This window comes from Lytechinus pictus, chromosome 15 (assembly GCF_037042905.1).
Source record: "Lytechinus pictus isolate F3 Inbred chromosome 15, Lp3.0, whole genome shotgun sequence".
Taxonomy (NCBI): Eukaryota; Metazoa; Echinodermata; class Echinoidea; order Temnopleuroida; family Toxopneustidae; genus Lytechinus; species Lytechinus pictus.
The window spans coordinates 22,500,139-22,515,472 of NC_087259.1; the positions used below are offsets into that span (position 1 = coordinate 22,500,139).

Genomic DNA, 15,334 nt, shown 5'->3' on the forward strand with positions numbered 1-15,334 from the left:
CAAAGGTGACTATGAGCCGAGTAAATGCGTTAATTTGGTATGGCTCCACTTCGGAAGAAGGGGGGATGGGGGCTCTATGTGAATATCCACATTGGCACAAAAATGATATATACCTCCCATAAAATTGTCTCCTCCAATCTTTACCCCCACCCCGTTCGGATAAATGTCACCAACCTTTCGAGAGGGGGGGGGGGTGCAATAACCCATGTCGACCAATAGTTGAACTTTATCTTTAGCTAACTAAAGAACTTTCTTTTGATAACATTCTCATGAATGCTATCAGCAATAATGTCGCAAAATAATGTGTAATTTTAAATCAGCATTGTGTGAATATTATCTCCCAAACATGCCAAAGGGAACCCCGTGCCTTTACTTCGGAATTTTGCCAGGGTATTTTACACAACGAAACTGCATGTTCCCTCTTAACAAAAATTGGGTAAATTTTTTAAACCTATTTCTTTGTTTGTTTAGAGTGCACTGCAGGGCCCTGGGAAAGATCGTTTTGCTGGGGGTGTTGAAGTAAATTTGACAAGCAAAAAAAAAAAAGGGGGGGGGGTTCAACACAAAATGTTGGTCATTTTCCATACATTTCTCCAATTTGACACGCCTACCAGAATTCCAGGGGTGCTGCCTACGGAAAATAATACACGCAGCACCCCCTGGGAAAATCTTGGGCTGTCCTAGCAACCCCGCTTCCCAATGCCATGTGCAAGTTAAGTGTAAGGGTTTGGTCTTGGCAAAGTAAGTACCAGTACGCATTTACACCATGAATCGCATGCTGATAATTAAACGACTCTAATCGAAAGCCATGAAATAGTTACCGCTATGATTGCATGTTATAAAAACGCAGTACGTCAGGGTCACGCCTATAGAAAAAGACTTGGTTAATTATTACTTTGTGGTATATTACTTTATGCACTCGATGGTAATTTCTTGTAGGAATCATTTGGTGAACAAGACAAATTAAGTAGGTCATTTTCATATCATTTCTCCATTTGAAACCCAAAGATTCGGAGCAAATTATGAATTGTCAATGATTTATATTTCAAAATTCACAAGTAGTTATTTCCAACAGAAAATACAACAAAAAGTCAGCGCAGAGCAAATGAAATAAAACTTCATACAAAAATACCTTTCGATTACATGAACATAAAAATAATTTAGCTGAATAAAGCAATCTTTAGTTTTTTAAACTTTCAAAAGATTTTCAATATTTTGTAACACTCTATAACTTTAATGATAAAAGAAACCTGTTTAAATGTAAGCGAAAATTAATATTCTTATGACATAATACTTTCTTGCTACATTTGAATATATAAACAAAATTTAAAGCAAAATAATCAAAATGAAAAAATATAAAGGAATCCCAAAACGTTTCGATATGTTCAATGTTCATATGTTTTCTTATCTATAAACTGTATTTCCAAGAAAGCCCATTTCTTAAATGTAACGATTTTCCCTTTTCTTTCCCTAATTTATCATATTCTGTTCCTTTTTGTTTTGCTTGTTTTGTTTATTTTTTTACTCTGCGTTGGATTGATGATGGTTACGGTCATCTAAGACTCTCTATGTGGCATTGTCCCTTCAAATTCTATGAACTGGACATGCCCCCCATGCAATTTACCAAATGAAGAGCTTGATTCCACTTTTGACTAAAATTGATCTTTTGATACAAATATATGTATTTTAGACGTGGGAATCAAATGCAACATCTTACATTTGAAAAAAAAAAAGTAATGGAGAGGTTGGTAACAATTTGAGTTTTGTTCCAAAAGGAGCTAAATCCACTATGCGGCTATTCAAAATTTGTTATTTTTCCTATTTTGCATTCCATTCTTATGCCCCCGCAGACGAAGTCCAGAGGGGGCATTAAGCATTGCCCCTGTCCGTCCGTCCCCCACCTATGCCCCCCCCCCCCCACTTGGTTTCCGCAATAGAGATATAGCGTTATTAGTATATATCTCTATGGTTTCCGCGCAATAACTCGAAAAATATATATAATGGATTAAAAAAAATTGTAGTGTGTAGGTAGATGACAGCAAAATACAGGCTTAACTCCGAATTCAGAGTCCGCAGGTCAAAGGTCACAGCTCATTAAATATGCTAGTTGGTTTCCGCGCAATAAATTGGTGGAGGTAGATGGCACCAAAATACAGGCTTTAAGAATTTCTGATCGCGTTAAGCGGGGGCATCTGTGTCCTTTGAACACGTCAAATTTCTAGTTTAGGTACATGTTGTGGATACAAGTTCTCATAATCAGTGCAAATTTTGCTGAAAATAACAGAATTTTACAATTTTAATGAATATTTTTGGATTTAGCTCCTTTTGGAATTAGATAGCGAAAAGTCAGCGTACTTAGTAAAGATGACAAAATATCATTTTTCTTTTCTTTTCGTAATTTTCAATGAATAAACATCAGAAAAGACGTGAAATGGACTCGGCTAGCCACATTTATGTGTTTTGTGTTCAATTTCCAGTATCAAACATATCTAAATTGGCAAAATTTGACATATTACTATGGTTATCTTCCAAAAGGAGCTAAATCCATGAAGTAAAATTTCAAAAATACTTTGAAAATTGATGATTAATGCTAGCTTTTTTTTAAATCATGATTTAATTAATATAAGATGATAGTACTATCATTTTTATGTATTTTATGTATTTTATGTATTTTCAACACATTCAAAGTAAACACAAGTTTCTCAACAACATTTTTATAGATGATATTCCCATCACGGAAAAACATGAAACCACATTTTTAGGTGTTTTGATTGATTCAAATTTGACTTGGAACAGTCACATTCGCAATATTTGTATGTTGACATCCAGAGGGATAGGAATCTTATATAGATTGAAATATTATATCTCAAAAAAGTCATTATTTATGCTTTACAATTCATTCATCTTATCCCACTTATCTTACTGCAACATTGTTTGGGGGTATAGTAGTAAGTCAAGAATAGAAACTATATTCCGTCTTCAAAAAAAGGCACTTCGCATCTGTACACTTTCACATTACATTGCACACACTAATCCAATATTTCACAACTTAAAGACATTGAAAATTGAGGATATTAACACATACCAAATAGCCATATTTATGTTTAAATTTTCCACAAATACCATTCCAATTCCATTTCGCAATTTTTTTATCTATAACAAAGACATACATACTTATCCAACGCGTCATTCAACAGATATCCACTTAACCAACCCCAGAATCTTACTCACTCATAAAACAATTCGCCACCATGGTCCAGATATTTGGAATGCCTTGCCACATAACATCAAACAGTCCGCGTCTCTTTTTTCTTTTAAAGCTTCATTGAAAAAGTTTCTTATTTCTAAGTATTCATAAATGTATCACCTGCACTCACCCTAGCACTCACTCGCACTTTAAAAAAAACTTTATCTTGTCTCTCCCCATTAAAAACCTAAACTTTTATACTTTCTCTTTTGTGACATCATTTTATCGAATTCTATTCATAACCTATTATTACGGTTCCCATGTAGCCCTCCCTCATGGCTGCTATTGTTTCAAGCAGTTACCTGCTTATTATAGCTGGCCCCTGCATTTTTACCCACTTTACTATTTTACGTGCTTCATTTATGTATTTTTCAGCCTTATTCATTATTTATATTTTCGATTGTCACACAAAAATGTACTCATTTATGTCATTGTTATTGTATCATTCTATTTTCATTTGTTGATTTATGAATAAAATGCAGAAATTCCTGCAAAAATTAAAAAAAATATATATATATATATATATAAAATAAACAGCAGTGGATAAAAAAAGTGGTAAAAAAAACCTTGATTTACAGAAAAATACCAAAAGTGGATTTAGCTCCTTTTGGAACAAAACTCTTCAAATACGCCCCACTGTCATTTCGAAGAGAGAAGCGATTTCAAAAGGTTATTTCTGTTATTACTTTCACATCGTAGGTACACTAAAAAGAAAATAAAATTTTACAGCAGGCTACATAAAAAATATTTTAAAAAGCCTCACGTATCACTTTTTTTTCTCCACAAAAATTGATTATGACTAATGGAATAGATTCATTGATTTCTTTAATGCTCTACAATGTAGTTCTTTTTCTTTTACTTTATTTTCGATTCCCTTTGCAGCTTTGAAAACAAATTGTTACGAAGAACCTCTCCATTAATGGGTCAATGCCATAATGCACGAGTTCGTTCTTCCTGCAAAAAAGGGCATAAAGGATGATAATAATTTACAATTTGTACACCATTAAGTTACAAAAGAGGGTAAATGAAAGCCAGAACCTATTTCCATTGCAAAGAAAGAGGCGATACTCAGGAAATGAAATGATGATAAATTTAAAAATTATCAATTGGGAAATTTCTCTCTTTTTATTGGGTTCCTTTATAACTTCTGCCGGTGACGTTCTTGGAATTCGCCCTCAACTGAATTATTTAATCATCTTTCTACGGCAAGTATTATGCTTAACTTCTATACTTTTCTGCATAACCGTCATTTTGTTGCTGTATAAGACTTGTAGAATATGAGAATCCTTCAAAAATAAGATTATTTTTTTTTATAACAAATACTAGGGCTTATCATATTTGTATACTTGAAAGGTGGGCTTATCTTCAGCATATAGAGTTGAAAGCATATTATCTATAGACCTTTGATATCATGGTTCAATGTCATTAAGAATACTGGGGAGCGTTTCATCAAAATTTTTGTCCGACAAGTTGTCAGATCTGACATCTTTCCTTGATTCTGATTAGCTGAGAGGTACTGTTACTATGGTAATTGTCGGACATAGTCCCTTCATGAAACGCTCCCCAGGTTTCCCCTTTTTTATAATTATCAGTCAAGATTTAATCACAAATCGTGATTTTTTTTTTATTTTCTAAAATTATGATACCATGCAAGAGACCAAGCGTCTACTAGATGATTTGGAACGAATCGCTTGCTTCGACTTTCCGCCTGGTCTATTTTATTTATTGAATTTATAATCATGACGACCAATATGTCATGAACTGCATTTCATTTCGTTAATCGGGCATGTAAATGGAATTTAAGTGACTCAAAAGTAAAAAAAAAAAAAAAAAAAAATGGTCATATGAATTCAAACAAGGTATTAGATTTATATTTTTGAACAGGCCTATAATGCCATACGATGAACACGCACAGTAAAGGAGAGCGGCTATATGGAGGATACATGAAATTTTACTTTTGCACACACAAAAAAGATTTTGAAAATAATATTTAATCAATCTAATAGAGATTATGCTTGTGTATGGTTTTGATCCATACGCTTTCTCAACTTTCATGTATCAACTTCCAGGCCTTTATTTATCATTCCTAATGTTGATGTACAATCTTGATGAACTTATATAATATAGTTAGGACAAATATTACACCGGACAATCAACGATTGTCAATCACTCAAAACTCGAACGGGTTTTACCAGAAATCATCGTAAAAGTATATTGTTTTAATGGACCTGAATATTGAAATTCATTAGATCAAAATTGGTATTCCTGAATAACGCATAATCATATCTCTATCATGCCAATGAAATAAGGGCTTAAATGATTTCATGGCCTATGTTTTTGTAGCTTGATAAGAAAATTATCGTTGCACGTTATGGATAACTATCACGATAACTACGCCGGAATATTATGGAGAATGACATTTTCGTTTATATCTGTGTGTCAATAATGTTCCCGTCGCTTATTTTTTATTTTTTTATTTTTTTATTTTTTTTTTTTTGGGGGGGGGGGGGGTAAGCATAAGAGGAGTATTTCATAAAAATACTCACCAATAAACTAAACCTGACAACCTTCATAAGCAAAATGATACGCTTGTAAGTGAATGGCTGAGATTCATGCTTTGTCAAGTTTCATGAAACAGTCGACAGATGATGTTTTTTAGGTGCATTTTCAAAGTTTCCCTCATTTTGTTATAAGCCAAGGCAACGTAGCAAACAAAAAATGACAAATGTTAACTGAGACATATTCCACTCAAGGCGGTCTGAACGGATTAGCTCACCGGATTTGCTATCTAATATTTGTCTTTTCTTCGCGTTTCTTTCTTGAAGAAAGTGCGGATCTCTTTTCAAGCTAAAGTGGTATTACAAGTTAATGGAGAAGATGCCCATTGTTAAAGAATGCAATAAGCTTTAGTGATTCCGGTCATCCATCTATCCTTGTCACCAGCATGAGGTCATCAATACAGCTTCAAGGTCACGAGGAAATAAATGAACTAGAATTTTCTCATCAAAATATAACCTTGACTTTCGTAGAGACCTTTTATATATCGACGTACATGGCCAAAGTCATCATGATATGAAATCTAGAATATTTTATTGTGAGTACAGACATTCATAGGTTTAGTTAGGAGTTGCATCGCATGCAATCTGGTGCATTCTGTGTACGTCTTTCCTCTTTGGGCTCTCAGAAGATTTTACCAGATGAATTGAAAGATAACTTCTACCAAAAAATGAATGGTTATTGCTGCAATAAATATGTTGAAGACCCCTTACGTCATGCTATTCAACTACAGTATTTATCAAGCTTTAATAAAATGTTGGGGTTCATATTAAACAAGCTTTGCCTTCAGTGTACATCATACTTCCATAGATGTTCACATATATCTCCCTTACAATGTCTATAATATTATGGATAAATATAATAATATTCTATAAAACTAAAATATCATTAGTATTATTTTCTCATTTTGAAATCAAGGAAGGTCCTTTATTCCAAGATTCAATTTATGATACTTAAATATCAATGGGCTTTTTGTTGTTTTATTTATTTACTTGTTCAAATATTGTCAAAGTAATTTATCAATGAATCTTTTGGGGGGCAAACATGTGATAGGCCACGGACATCTGCATGTCCCTCACCTTTTTTCAGAAGATGGATTAGTAGAAGAAGAAGACCTACGTTCCCTCGAAATATCATTTCGTTCCCATGAAATAATTATTTTGTGGGAACGAAATAATTATTTCGAGGGAACAAAATAATATTTCGTCTCACATGCATGCACACGTCACGTGATTTGCACTATGCGGCAATCTTAATTGGGAGGAGAGAGACGAAATAATATTTCGAGGGAACGAAATAATTCACGGACCCGGGGGGGGGGGGGCAGCTAGTCAAATGTATTGCTGTACACATGCGTGACCAAATTTTTTCCAAACACCCCATAAACGAGTTTTTCTCTGTGTGCAAAATAACCGCCTAAAGAAGTTTTTCGCGGGCTTCATTAACACATTTTGGCCCCTAAACAAGAATATGATCCCGGGGAAAAAGCTTGGGGAAAAAAAACATACACACGTTTGGCTAGTCTTTAGAAAAAATACCCTAAATATGGTGAGTTTATGGGATTTTACCCCCCCCCCGAGATCTTGGCCTTCGATCGCGCAAGAGCCGCGAAAATTTGCACAGTGGTAGTGTGCGATAAAATCTACAAGGCTGTATGGTTAATTTTTTTGAAATAATAAGATTTTTTATTTAATTACTTAATTATGCTAATTTATGCATGAAGTAAAACATTTGCTCTGATCAACTATCATACGGCCCCAAAACTGCTATTTGTTTATTCACAGACTCTTTGTAGGACAAGTTTTGTTTAACTTTCATATTAGTCTCCAATTTCATTCATTATATTAAATCTTGATTGTTTCATGTTACTTTGTATATATATATTTGATGATTTTATGATTGAAATAAAAATTGAATGGAAGTAGGATAGGAGAAATGTAGGGGGGGGGGGGGGGCGGATTCCGCCCCCCCTTGAAAGTGGGACTTTTTTTTTTGCTTGTCAAATTTTATTTTTCATCTGGAAAATGTGCCCCCCCCCCATTTTGGAAAATCCTGGATCTGCCCTTGGCCCCTTGTATGTTGTGTGTTAGGGTGGATATATTGGCGATATTGGTGGTTAATGGGGTATGCAGTTTTCTGAGGAAAAAATGATAAAAACTAAAAATATCACTAAAGGTGATTAATATCCGTATGGTGTTACCATGCCAACAGTTTCCAACAGATGCCAGAAAAATGTCTTGCCTCTTTTTACCCCAAGACCAATGTGTGAGCCAAATTTCATGAGAATTGTTTGAAAATTGATGAAGTATTTCAACCTGCAAGATTTTTACTGAATCTTCACCATATGTCATTACCATGGCAACATGATTTCTGACACACAGAGAAAATATATCTTGCATATCTTTACCTCAAGACCAATGTGTGTGCCAAATTTCATGAGAATTGATTAAAAAGATGAGGAAGTAGGTCGAACTGCAAGATTTTACCTTATTTTTGCCATAATGTATCGTTACATTACGATGGCGACAAAATTTCCGACACATGCCAAAAATGTGTCTTGCACATCATTACCTCAACATGCTTGTGTTCCAACTTCCAAATTTCACAATAATTGGTTAAAAACTGAGGAAGAAATCTGATGTGCAAGTTTTGCAATGGACCAACTGACCGAACAGTGATTCCAATATACCCCTTCAAATTTAATTTGGTTATAACAATAACCAATCAAACCGAAATGGGATATGCATTCCTTTTTTGTGATGGAAATATCACATTATAAAATACATTCTAATCTAAAAATTATTATCCATCCACATGTTTCATCCTTTGTCAAATTTCAGACTAGTGAATTTCCATCACTTTAGTTATTTTCAATAAAAGACACACAAAAATAAACTATTAGAATAATGAAAAAATTATCATCCACTCACAAACCATCACAAGGACAAAAAAAAACTCATAACAAAAAGTCAATTGATCATATAACAATAGGCCAAGAAATTTTTTATTATTTCTTTATTAATTGCATGTATTATTTTTATACATTTTATGTACATGTATTCTGTTCTATAATTTCTGTACAAATAATTTAAGAGCTATAGAAACACTTGGTGGAATGCAAGAAGGAAGGAATGTCTTTATCAAATTATGGCTAGAATATACAATTACATGTGGGCATTAATAAATTGTACGCATAATATTGTTACAATATATTTAGCAATGAACAAAGGAGTAAATTTACCAATTTTCTATGTATCATTTTAGGACACAGTGAAGAGAATCTCCTACCTTTGGACATTGCTATTGATTTTAATTGAATGAATGAATGAACTTATACTTATACAAAGATTACCATGAGTCAGAGTGTTACTTGTTCATTAATTCATCTTTTAGTTGCATGTTAATAGCCCAAATACAAGGGGGGAGGTGAGAGTTGGTGATTCAAATAAAATCATCCCACACCTCACGATTGGTCTGCGATCCAATTTTGGAATAAAAATTTAAACGTAATAAAATTTGATCTAATATTGAGTCATGGAACATTTTACTGTGTAAAGTTCTAAATTATTGTACAAATACTACTGTTAAAATCTGCGACTATGCTACCATCCTTATTAGAATAAAAGTGAATTGAAAATCTAGTTGTAATGACGTCATAGCAATCATACCATTGGTTACGACTTGAAACGAATTAGGGCTTTACTCAAGAATAAATGCTTTCAATTTCCAAAATGTCATATTAGTGTTCTTACAGCTAATTTGAACCTCAGATAAAGATATACTGTACTTTCATTAAGAAAAAGAGAAAAATGCAATATGTTCCAAAATCAGATCGTGGATTGACCAGTCATAAGGTGTGCAGTGGCCTTCACATGTGAGATGAATAGATATTAACAACATCTGTTTCAACATTTAACATTGTAAGGTGTGAAAATAGAATGAATTAACTACTACAAGTTTATTGATAATAATTTTTCTTATAAAAGACAGCTTTTGCCATATTATGTTTGCTGTTTTAATTCAAAAGGTCACTTACTAATTGACAGGAAGGGAGAAAGGGAAGAATACTTCTCTAAGAACACACTTATAAAGAGACTATTAGATTATGTTTGGTAGAAAGATAAAAAACCACAGCACCTTTCCAAAATAAACATAGGCGAAGGCAGCATAAATGTCATGTATCGATGAGTCAGGGACGGAGTTGTTGAAATGGATTCATTTGGATATTTCTTTTTTTTTTAGAAAATAATTATGCGTAATCTATTTCTACAAACTGCACGCATATATGGATGAAATGACAAACACAAAGTACATGGCAATAAACCTTGAATTAGTCGAACTACATGTAACACCAGTGGACACTTTGTTTCATAAGTTGAGTTTATTTCCCTAACCCCTCTCATTATCATAATTCTTATTTATTAATGCAAATCAACTTGGTTAAATCAGAATAGATTTCATCACTCCCAGAATATTCTGATTTTGGAAAATTTTGATAAAATAACACTATTGTCATTAATTCATGAAGAATATAATTTGATGCAACGATGTACTTGTAGAGTATTTACCAACAATGACACGGCAATTGAATTGTATTGTATCCCACAGCAACTCTGGAAAATGTTGTTGTCTGTGTCTATAAACGCCATCAAACACACCCTTAGCTGATGGTGCACTAAGAGAAATAGTCTATGAAACATTGGGACATCATGAAAAGGAGATGGAACTCTATAAACAGACCTGTGGCCCGTTTCATATACCTGTTACAATAACAAAATTGCAGTAACAGTTGAAAGTTACTGAAATCATTCAATTTGATTGGCTGATTTTAAACTTGTTATAGAAATTGTACATTTGTTACTATAACAAGTCTTTATCAAATGGAACCCAGAATTTTAAGAACATTCAGACTTTGAAGTTGTAGACTGTATTGCATAGGCTTCCACATTTAATTACACCAATGCATATTTCATACTAACTTAAGTCCACAGAGGAAGATGATTCAGGCCATCTTATGAATAGAAATCCCATTTGAAGTTTGGGTTATTGGGCTCAAGCCCTAAACAATGAATGGTTGTATTATTTCATGTCATCAATTAGAGCAGCGCTTCTCAACCAATGGGCCGCGGCCCACTGGTGGGCCGCAACAGGCTTCAGAGGAAGAAAAAAATATGGGGAAATGCTATAGAATAGTAGTATATTTCACAGACCTGTCCGAGCGGTCTACGTGGGTCAAACAAAACGAAAGCACGCTTTGGTATCATGCAAGTTGCAAAACATGCACATGTGCACCGCATACATTCGTAATTCCGAAGCTTCGTTATTCCGAAGGTTCGGATATTCCGAAGGTTCGTTATTCCGAAGGTTCGTATCTCCGAAGGTTCGTAATTCCGAAGGTTCGTTAGTCCGAAAACGAAATGAGGTTCGTAATTCCGAAGGTTCGTTAATCCAAAATCGAAGTGAGGTTCGTAATTCCGAAGGTTCGTTAATTCGAAAACGAAATGAGGTTCGTAATTCCGAAGGTTCGTTAGTCCGAAAACTAATGATTAACGAGCCTTATTTCGTTTTCAGATTAACGAACCATTGGAACATCTTACCTTATTTAGTTTACGGATTATCGAACCTTCGGAATAACGCCACAAATGTTCAGATTAACGAACCCTTTTGCCTTTTTCGGATTAACGAACATCGAGGTATAAGCAATTTACGTGTTTCGGAATTACGAACCTTCGGAATTATTATTATTATTTTTTTCTTAAATACAAAAAACGTATTTTTTAAAGAAAAAACGTACTGCCATATTTTGGTTGCAAAAACGTACTAAATACGGAAAAATCGTACTACTTGGCAGCTCTGTTGGTGGGCCTCGAAAAAAATCTGAGAGTCAAAGTGGTCCTTCAGTAAAAAAAGGTTGAGAAGCGCTGAATTAGAGAATTCCTTTTACAAATATCTTAATATGCTTCAATTATAGCATTTCAACCTCTCAACATTCAATAATATCATCAGACAAAGTCACTTTATAAGGCAAGTTAGAAAACCATAGTCCTATAGAATGCAGGCTTATCTATTGTTGTACCCAAACAGACAAAGATAGGTAGGTGAATAAAGGCACTTCGGTATTATTAATTCATCAGCCACAAACCCATCCATCAACATAGGTACAAACGTAACAATACAGAGAGAGATCATTATGTTCAACTTATTCATCCCAAATGAACTATGTGATATTTGTAACAGATTAAATTGCATTACTAATGGGGCAGGGCAAGAAACTGACGCTCAATCCTAAATCAAGCGTCATACCAAAATACAAGCAAAAGTCCTCTGATTGCAAATTTGTAGTTGATTTAGCTTCAATTGCAACTCAACTTTCTTGCAATTCCCCATCATGCTTGATTTGCAATTTAATGTAAGTTTTTTGCAATGACCACTTAGAAGGTGTGTTACAAGCAACTCATCTGCAATCGATAGGAAATATATTAATAACGAATAAGCAATAAATCAATTTGCCAGAAAATAAGAAAAATTACTTTCTGATTAAAGGAGCAACATTGAGACCAACTGCAAATGTGAAATAATTTGTTAGGATTGATTTTCGGGAATAAAATGCGAGTTGAAAACAGTGGAGGTTCATGCAACATATCCTATAGAAGTATGCATTCATACAGTGTACATGCAATATGATCATGCGTGGTTATCACAAAAAATTGTGCAGAAATTAAGAACTGTTCTAGTTGGTGAACTTGGATTACTCATCCAAAGATTTGACACCAAATAGTTCTTCATCAATCTTCTGCCTACGGGCATTGGTGGCTATCAGTTTGGCTTGTAAATCAGCAATACTGTGAGGAATGACAAAAGGATCATTGGTAAACTGCCTGAGGAATTTATGAAAAGGTATAATTTCATTAAGCATTCTTCAAAGTAATTTAATGTAATTCAGGGTGCTGATATGAAAAATGTGGAAATCAACATATGGCATTTTTCATTTCAACTCAAGTAAAAAAAGTATCTGTGTAACCAAAAGGAACAAAATATGTTTCAAATGTAGGAAGACATATAAGAACATACAAATGGAATATGCACGATTCATTGGCAGTCTGCCTGAGGATTTTGGGCCTTATGCCAGGGGAGCGTTTCATCAATATTTTAGTCTGACAAGTTGTCAGATCTGACAATTTTCCTTGATTCTGATTGGCTGAGAGGCACTGTTATTATGGTAATTGTCAGATAAAACAGGACTTGTCGGATAAAACGTCGGACAGGTCCTTTCATGAAAAGTTCCCCTGAAGGGCTATATCACTGTACAAAGCCAATGGAGGTACAACCCTTCAGACGTACATGAAAGGCCAAAAAACAACCAACCCTTTAGTGCTTCTCTGCAGGACTTTAGAGTCCAATTCAACTGCCAGTGCAGAAACGATAGATACTTCATTCATAAGGTTTGTCAAAAGAAATTATAGAGCGAGAATTTGTGTTGTACCTAGCAACACTTGCTCTCAACAGCTCTAATCCAGCTACATGAGCTGCCTTGATGAGTCGCCTTGACTCACCACATTCAGAAACAATGCTTTTTAGGCTGTTGTATTGGGTGATCTTTGTTTAAGTTGCCTTCTCACAAAAAATCTGACCCCCAAAATACAATGCCTCTGGCAAATCCGTATGGTGAACGGAGGCATTAAAAGAAATTATTTCTAATTCCAATCAATTTGTACAATAGTTAGAATTCTTTAAAAAAGTAAACAGAAACTTACCATTCGCTAGGCTTGAGTTGTTGGTTGGTGCTTTTGGATTGTGCCTTGCCTTGTGATGCAAGTTTAGCCCTCTGATTGGCTAGCCTCTGCTTCAGGGGTGTGGTCTCTGTGGAACTCTTTTCTCTTTCTACATGAAAAATAAAGTTTGACAAGACAATACTCAGTTAATATGCATCTACACTGACTAGGCATTCGCCCCTTTTTCTTTTCTCGATTATCTACAGACAAAATACACCCATTAAATTGAGGAAAATACTACTTTCACTGTATCCAGCATTTTGTAGCAATCATGTGATGCCCAGATCTTTTTCATTTATGTACATTTTCATCAACCAAATTTTTAAAAGATGATCAAAATGCAAATCAAGCCAAAACTTGCTGGGAATATAGAATTATCTTTACTTGCTCACCAGGAAGTTTGGGAGATTTTGACTGCTGTGCTTTCCTCCCTTTGTTCTTCTTCCCAGTAACAGTCTGAGTACTTCCCCCTTTGGAGAAGAGAGCTCTTCGGATTGGAGAGGTCTTTCTGAGGGGTATTCCACTTTTCCTGCGGGGGGACTTTGGCGAGAGAGGGGCAGGGTGAGATGATGGTAAGCTGTTGGCATGCTGGAGGGGAATGGGAGGAGAGAAGGATCCAGCAGGCTCAGTTGATGCAGTGCTGCTGTGGCTGGACATGACAAGGATGTTACCATCAGAAAAATCCTCAAGGTTCAACCAATTCTCATCCCTGGCATTGTCCGGCTGCGTGGTGGCAGTTTCCGCTACAATCTGTCGGTTGACAAAGTCCAGCATCGCCTGGAATGTTCCGGGTTCTTCGACATCCTGGCCATTTTCAGGTAGATTCTCTATTCCTGATATGACCGAGTTACGTTCTGTCGTCTCAGAAACAGCATCATGCTGTTCCATGCGCTTAACATGGTTGACTGTCTTGGAACTCCATTTCAACAGTTCAACCTGAGATTCGCTGCGACTCTCTTCAGTCCTTCCACTATTGTTCGTCTGAGCTATGTTTATGGTATTTGCTCTCCTTTGAGATGTTGATAGGTCATTAGTAAATAACACATCTACAGAATCCCTCTGTCCAGGAGAGACCGATGCTGCATACTCAACATCCACCAGTCTCTTCCCTTCGTCCGTATCCTTTCGTCTCTGTGCATCAAGAGATGGTCTTTCAGGATCCAGGAACTCATAGCTCAGTCTCCCAGGGCTTCCTTCATACATATAGTAGCTGACAGGTGGCGATAGATGGCTGGATGTGTGGCTTACCCTTACATAGCTGGTGGATGGGGAGGTGTAGGGGCTGGAAGGTAAGGATGATATCCTCCGAGATGTGTTCTCTTGGGGATGGGTGTCCAGCATGCCATGAGAGCCAAACATGGCCCTCTCGTAGCCAGACAACTTGGCCTTAAGACGTGCTATCTCTGATTCCTACAAAGATATAAACATGAAAAGAATGTAGGACAATAACTGGCTCATAAACATTTCCTAATATTAAACATTATTTGATTCTAATGTAACCTGTTTTTAGCCAGCCCACTTGCAAAAATACATTGGAGAGAAAACTCTCCAAATACAGCCATTGGATAAGACGACCATATAGCTTTTTCAAAATGACGGTGGAAGGAGAAGCAGACGGGAAGGCTAAGCCAGGCTGGAGGAAGACAGGATGGATAGATAATATTAGGAATTGGACAGTGGGTGGAATGGCCGTGGCAAGAGAAAATGTATACAAGAGAATGCCGATGGTTCTTTGAGGACTACAGCAATGCATTAGTAG

The 15,334-nt window shown here is 35.4% G+C and overlaps 1 protein-coding gene across 3 annotated transcripts in view; it reads right to left on the reverse strand.

Moving 5' to 3' along the window:
* Positions 1-8,778: 8,778 nt before the first annotated feature.
* Positions 8,779-15,334, reverse strand: part of LOC129277435 (coiled-coil domain-containing protein 18-like) — a 35,990-nt gene continuing 29,434 nt past the window's right edge. For all 3 annotated transcript variants that reach the window (XM_064109950.1, XM_064109949.1, XM_064109951.1), the window contains exons 27-29: positions 13,968-14,985; positions 13,558-13,684; positions 8,779-12,645 (exon numbers count right to left, since the gene is read on the reverse strand). In XM_064109950.1, coding sequence (XP_063966020.1) covers positions 12,552-12,645; positions 13,558-13,684; positions 13,968-14,985 — 1,239 coding nt within the window. In that variant the 3' untranslated portion in view covers positions 8,779-12,551. The remainder of the gene's footprint in view (positions 12,646-13,557; positions 13,685-13,967; positions 14,986-15,334) is intronic.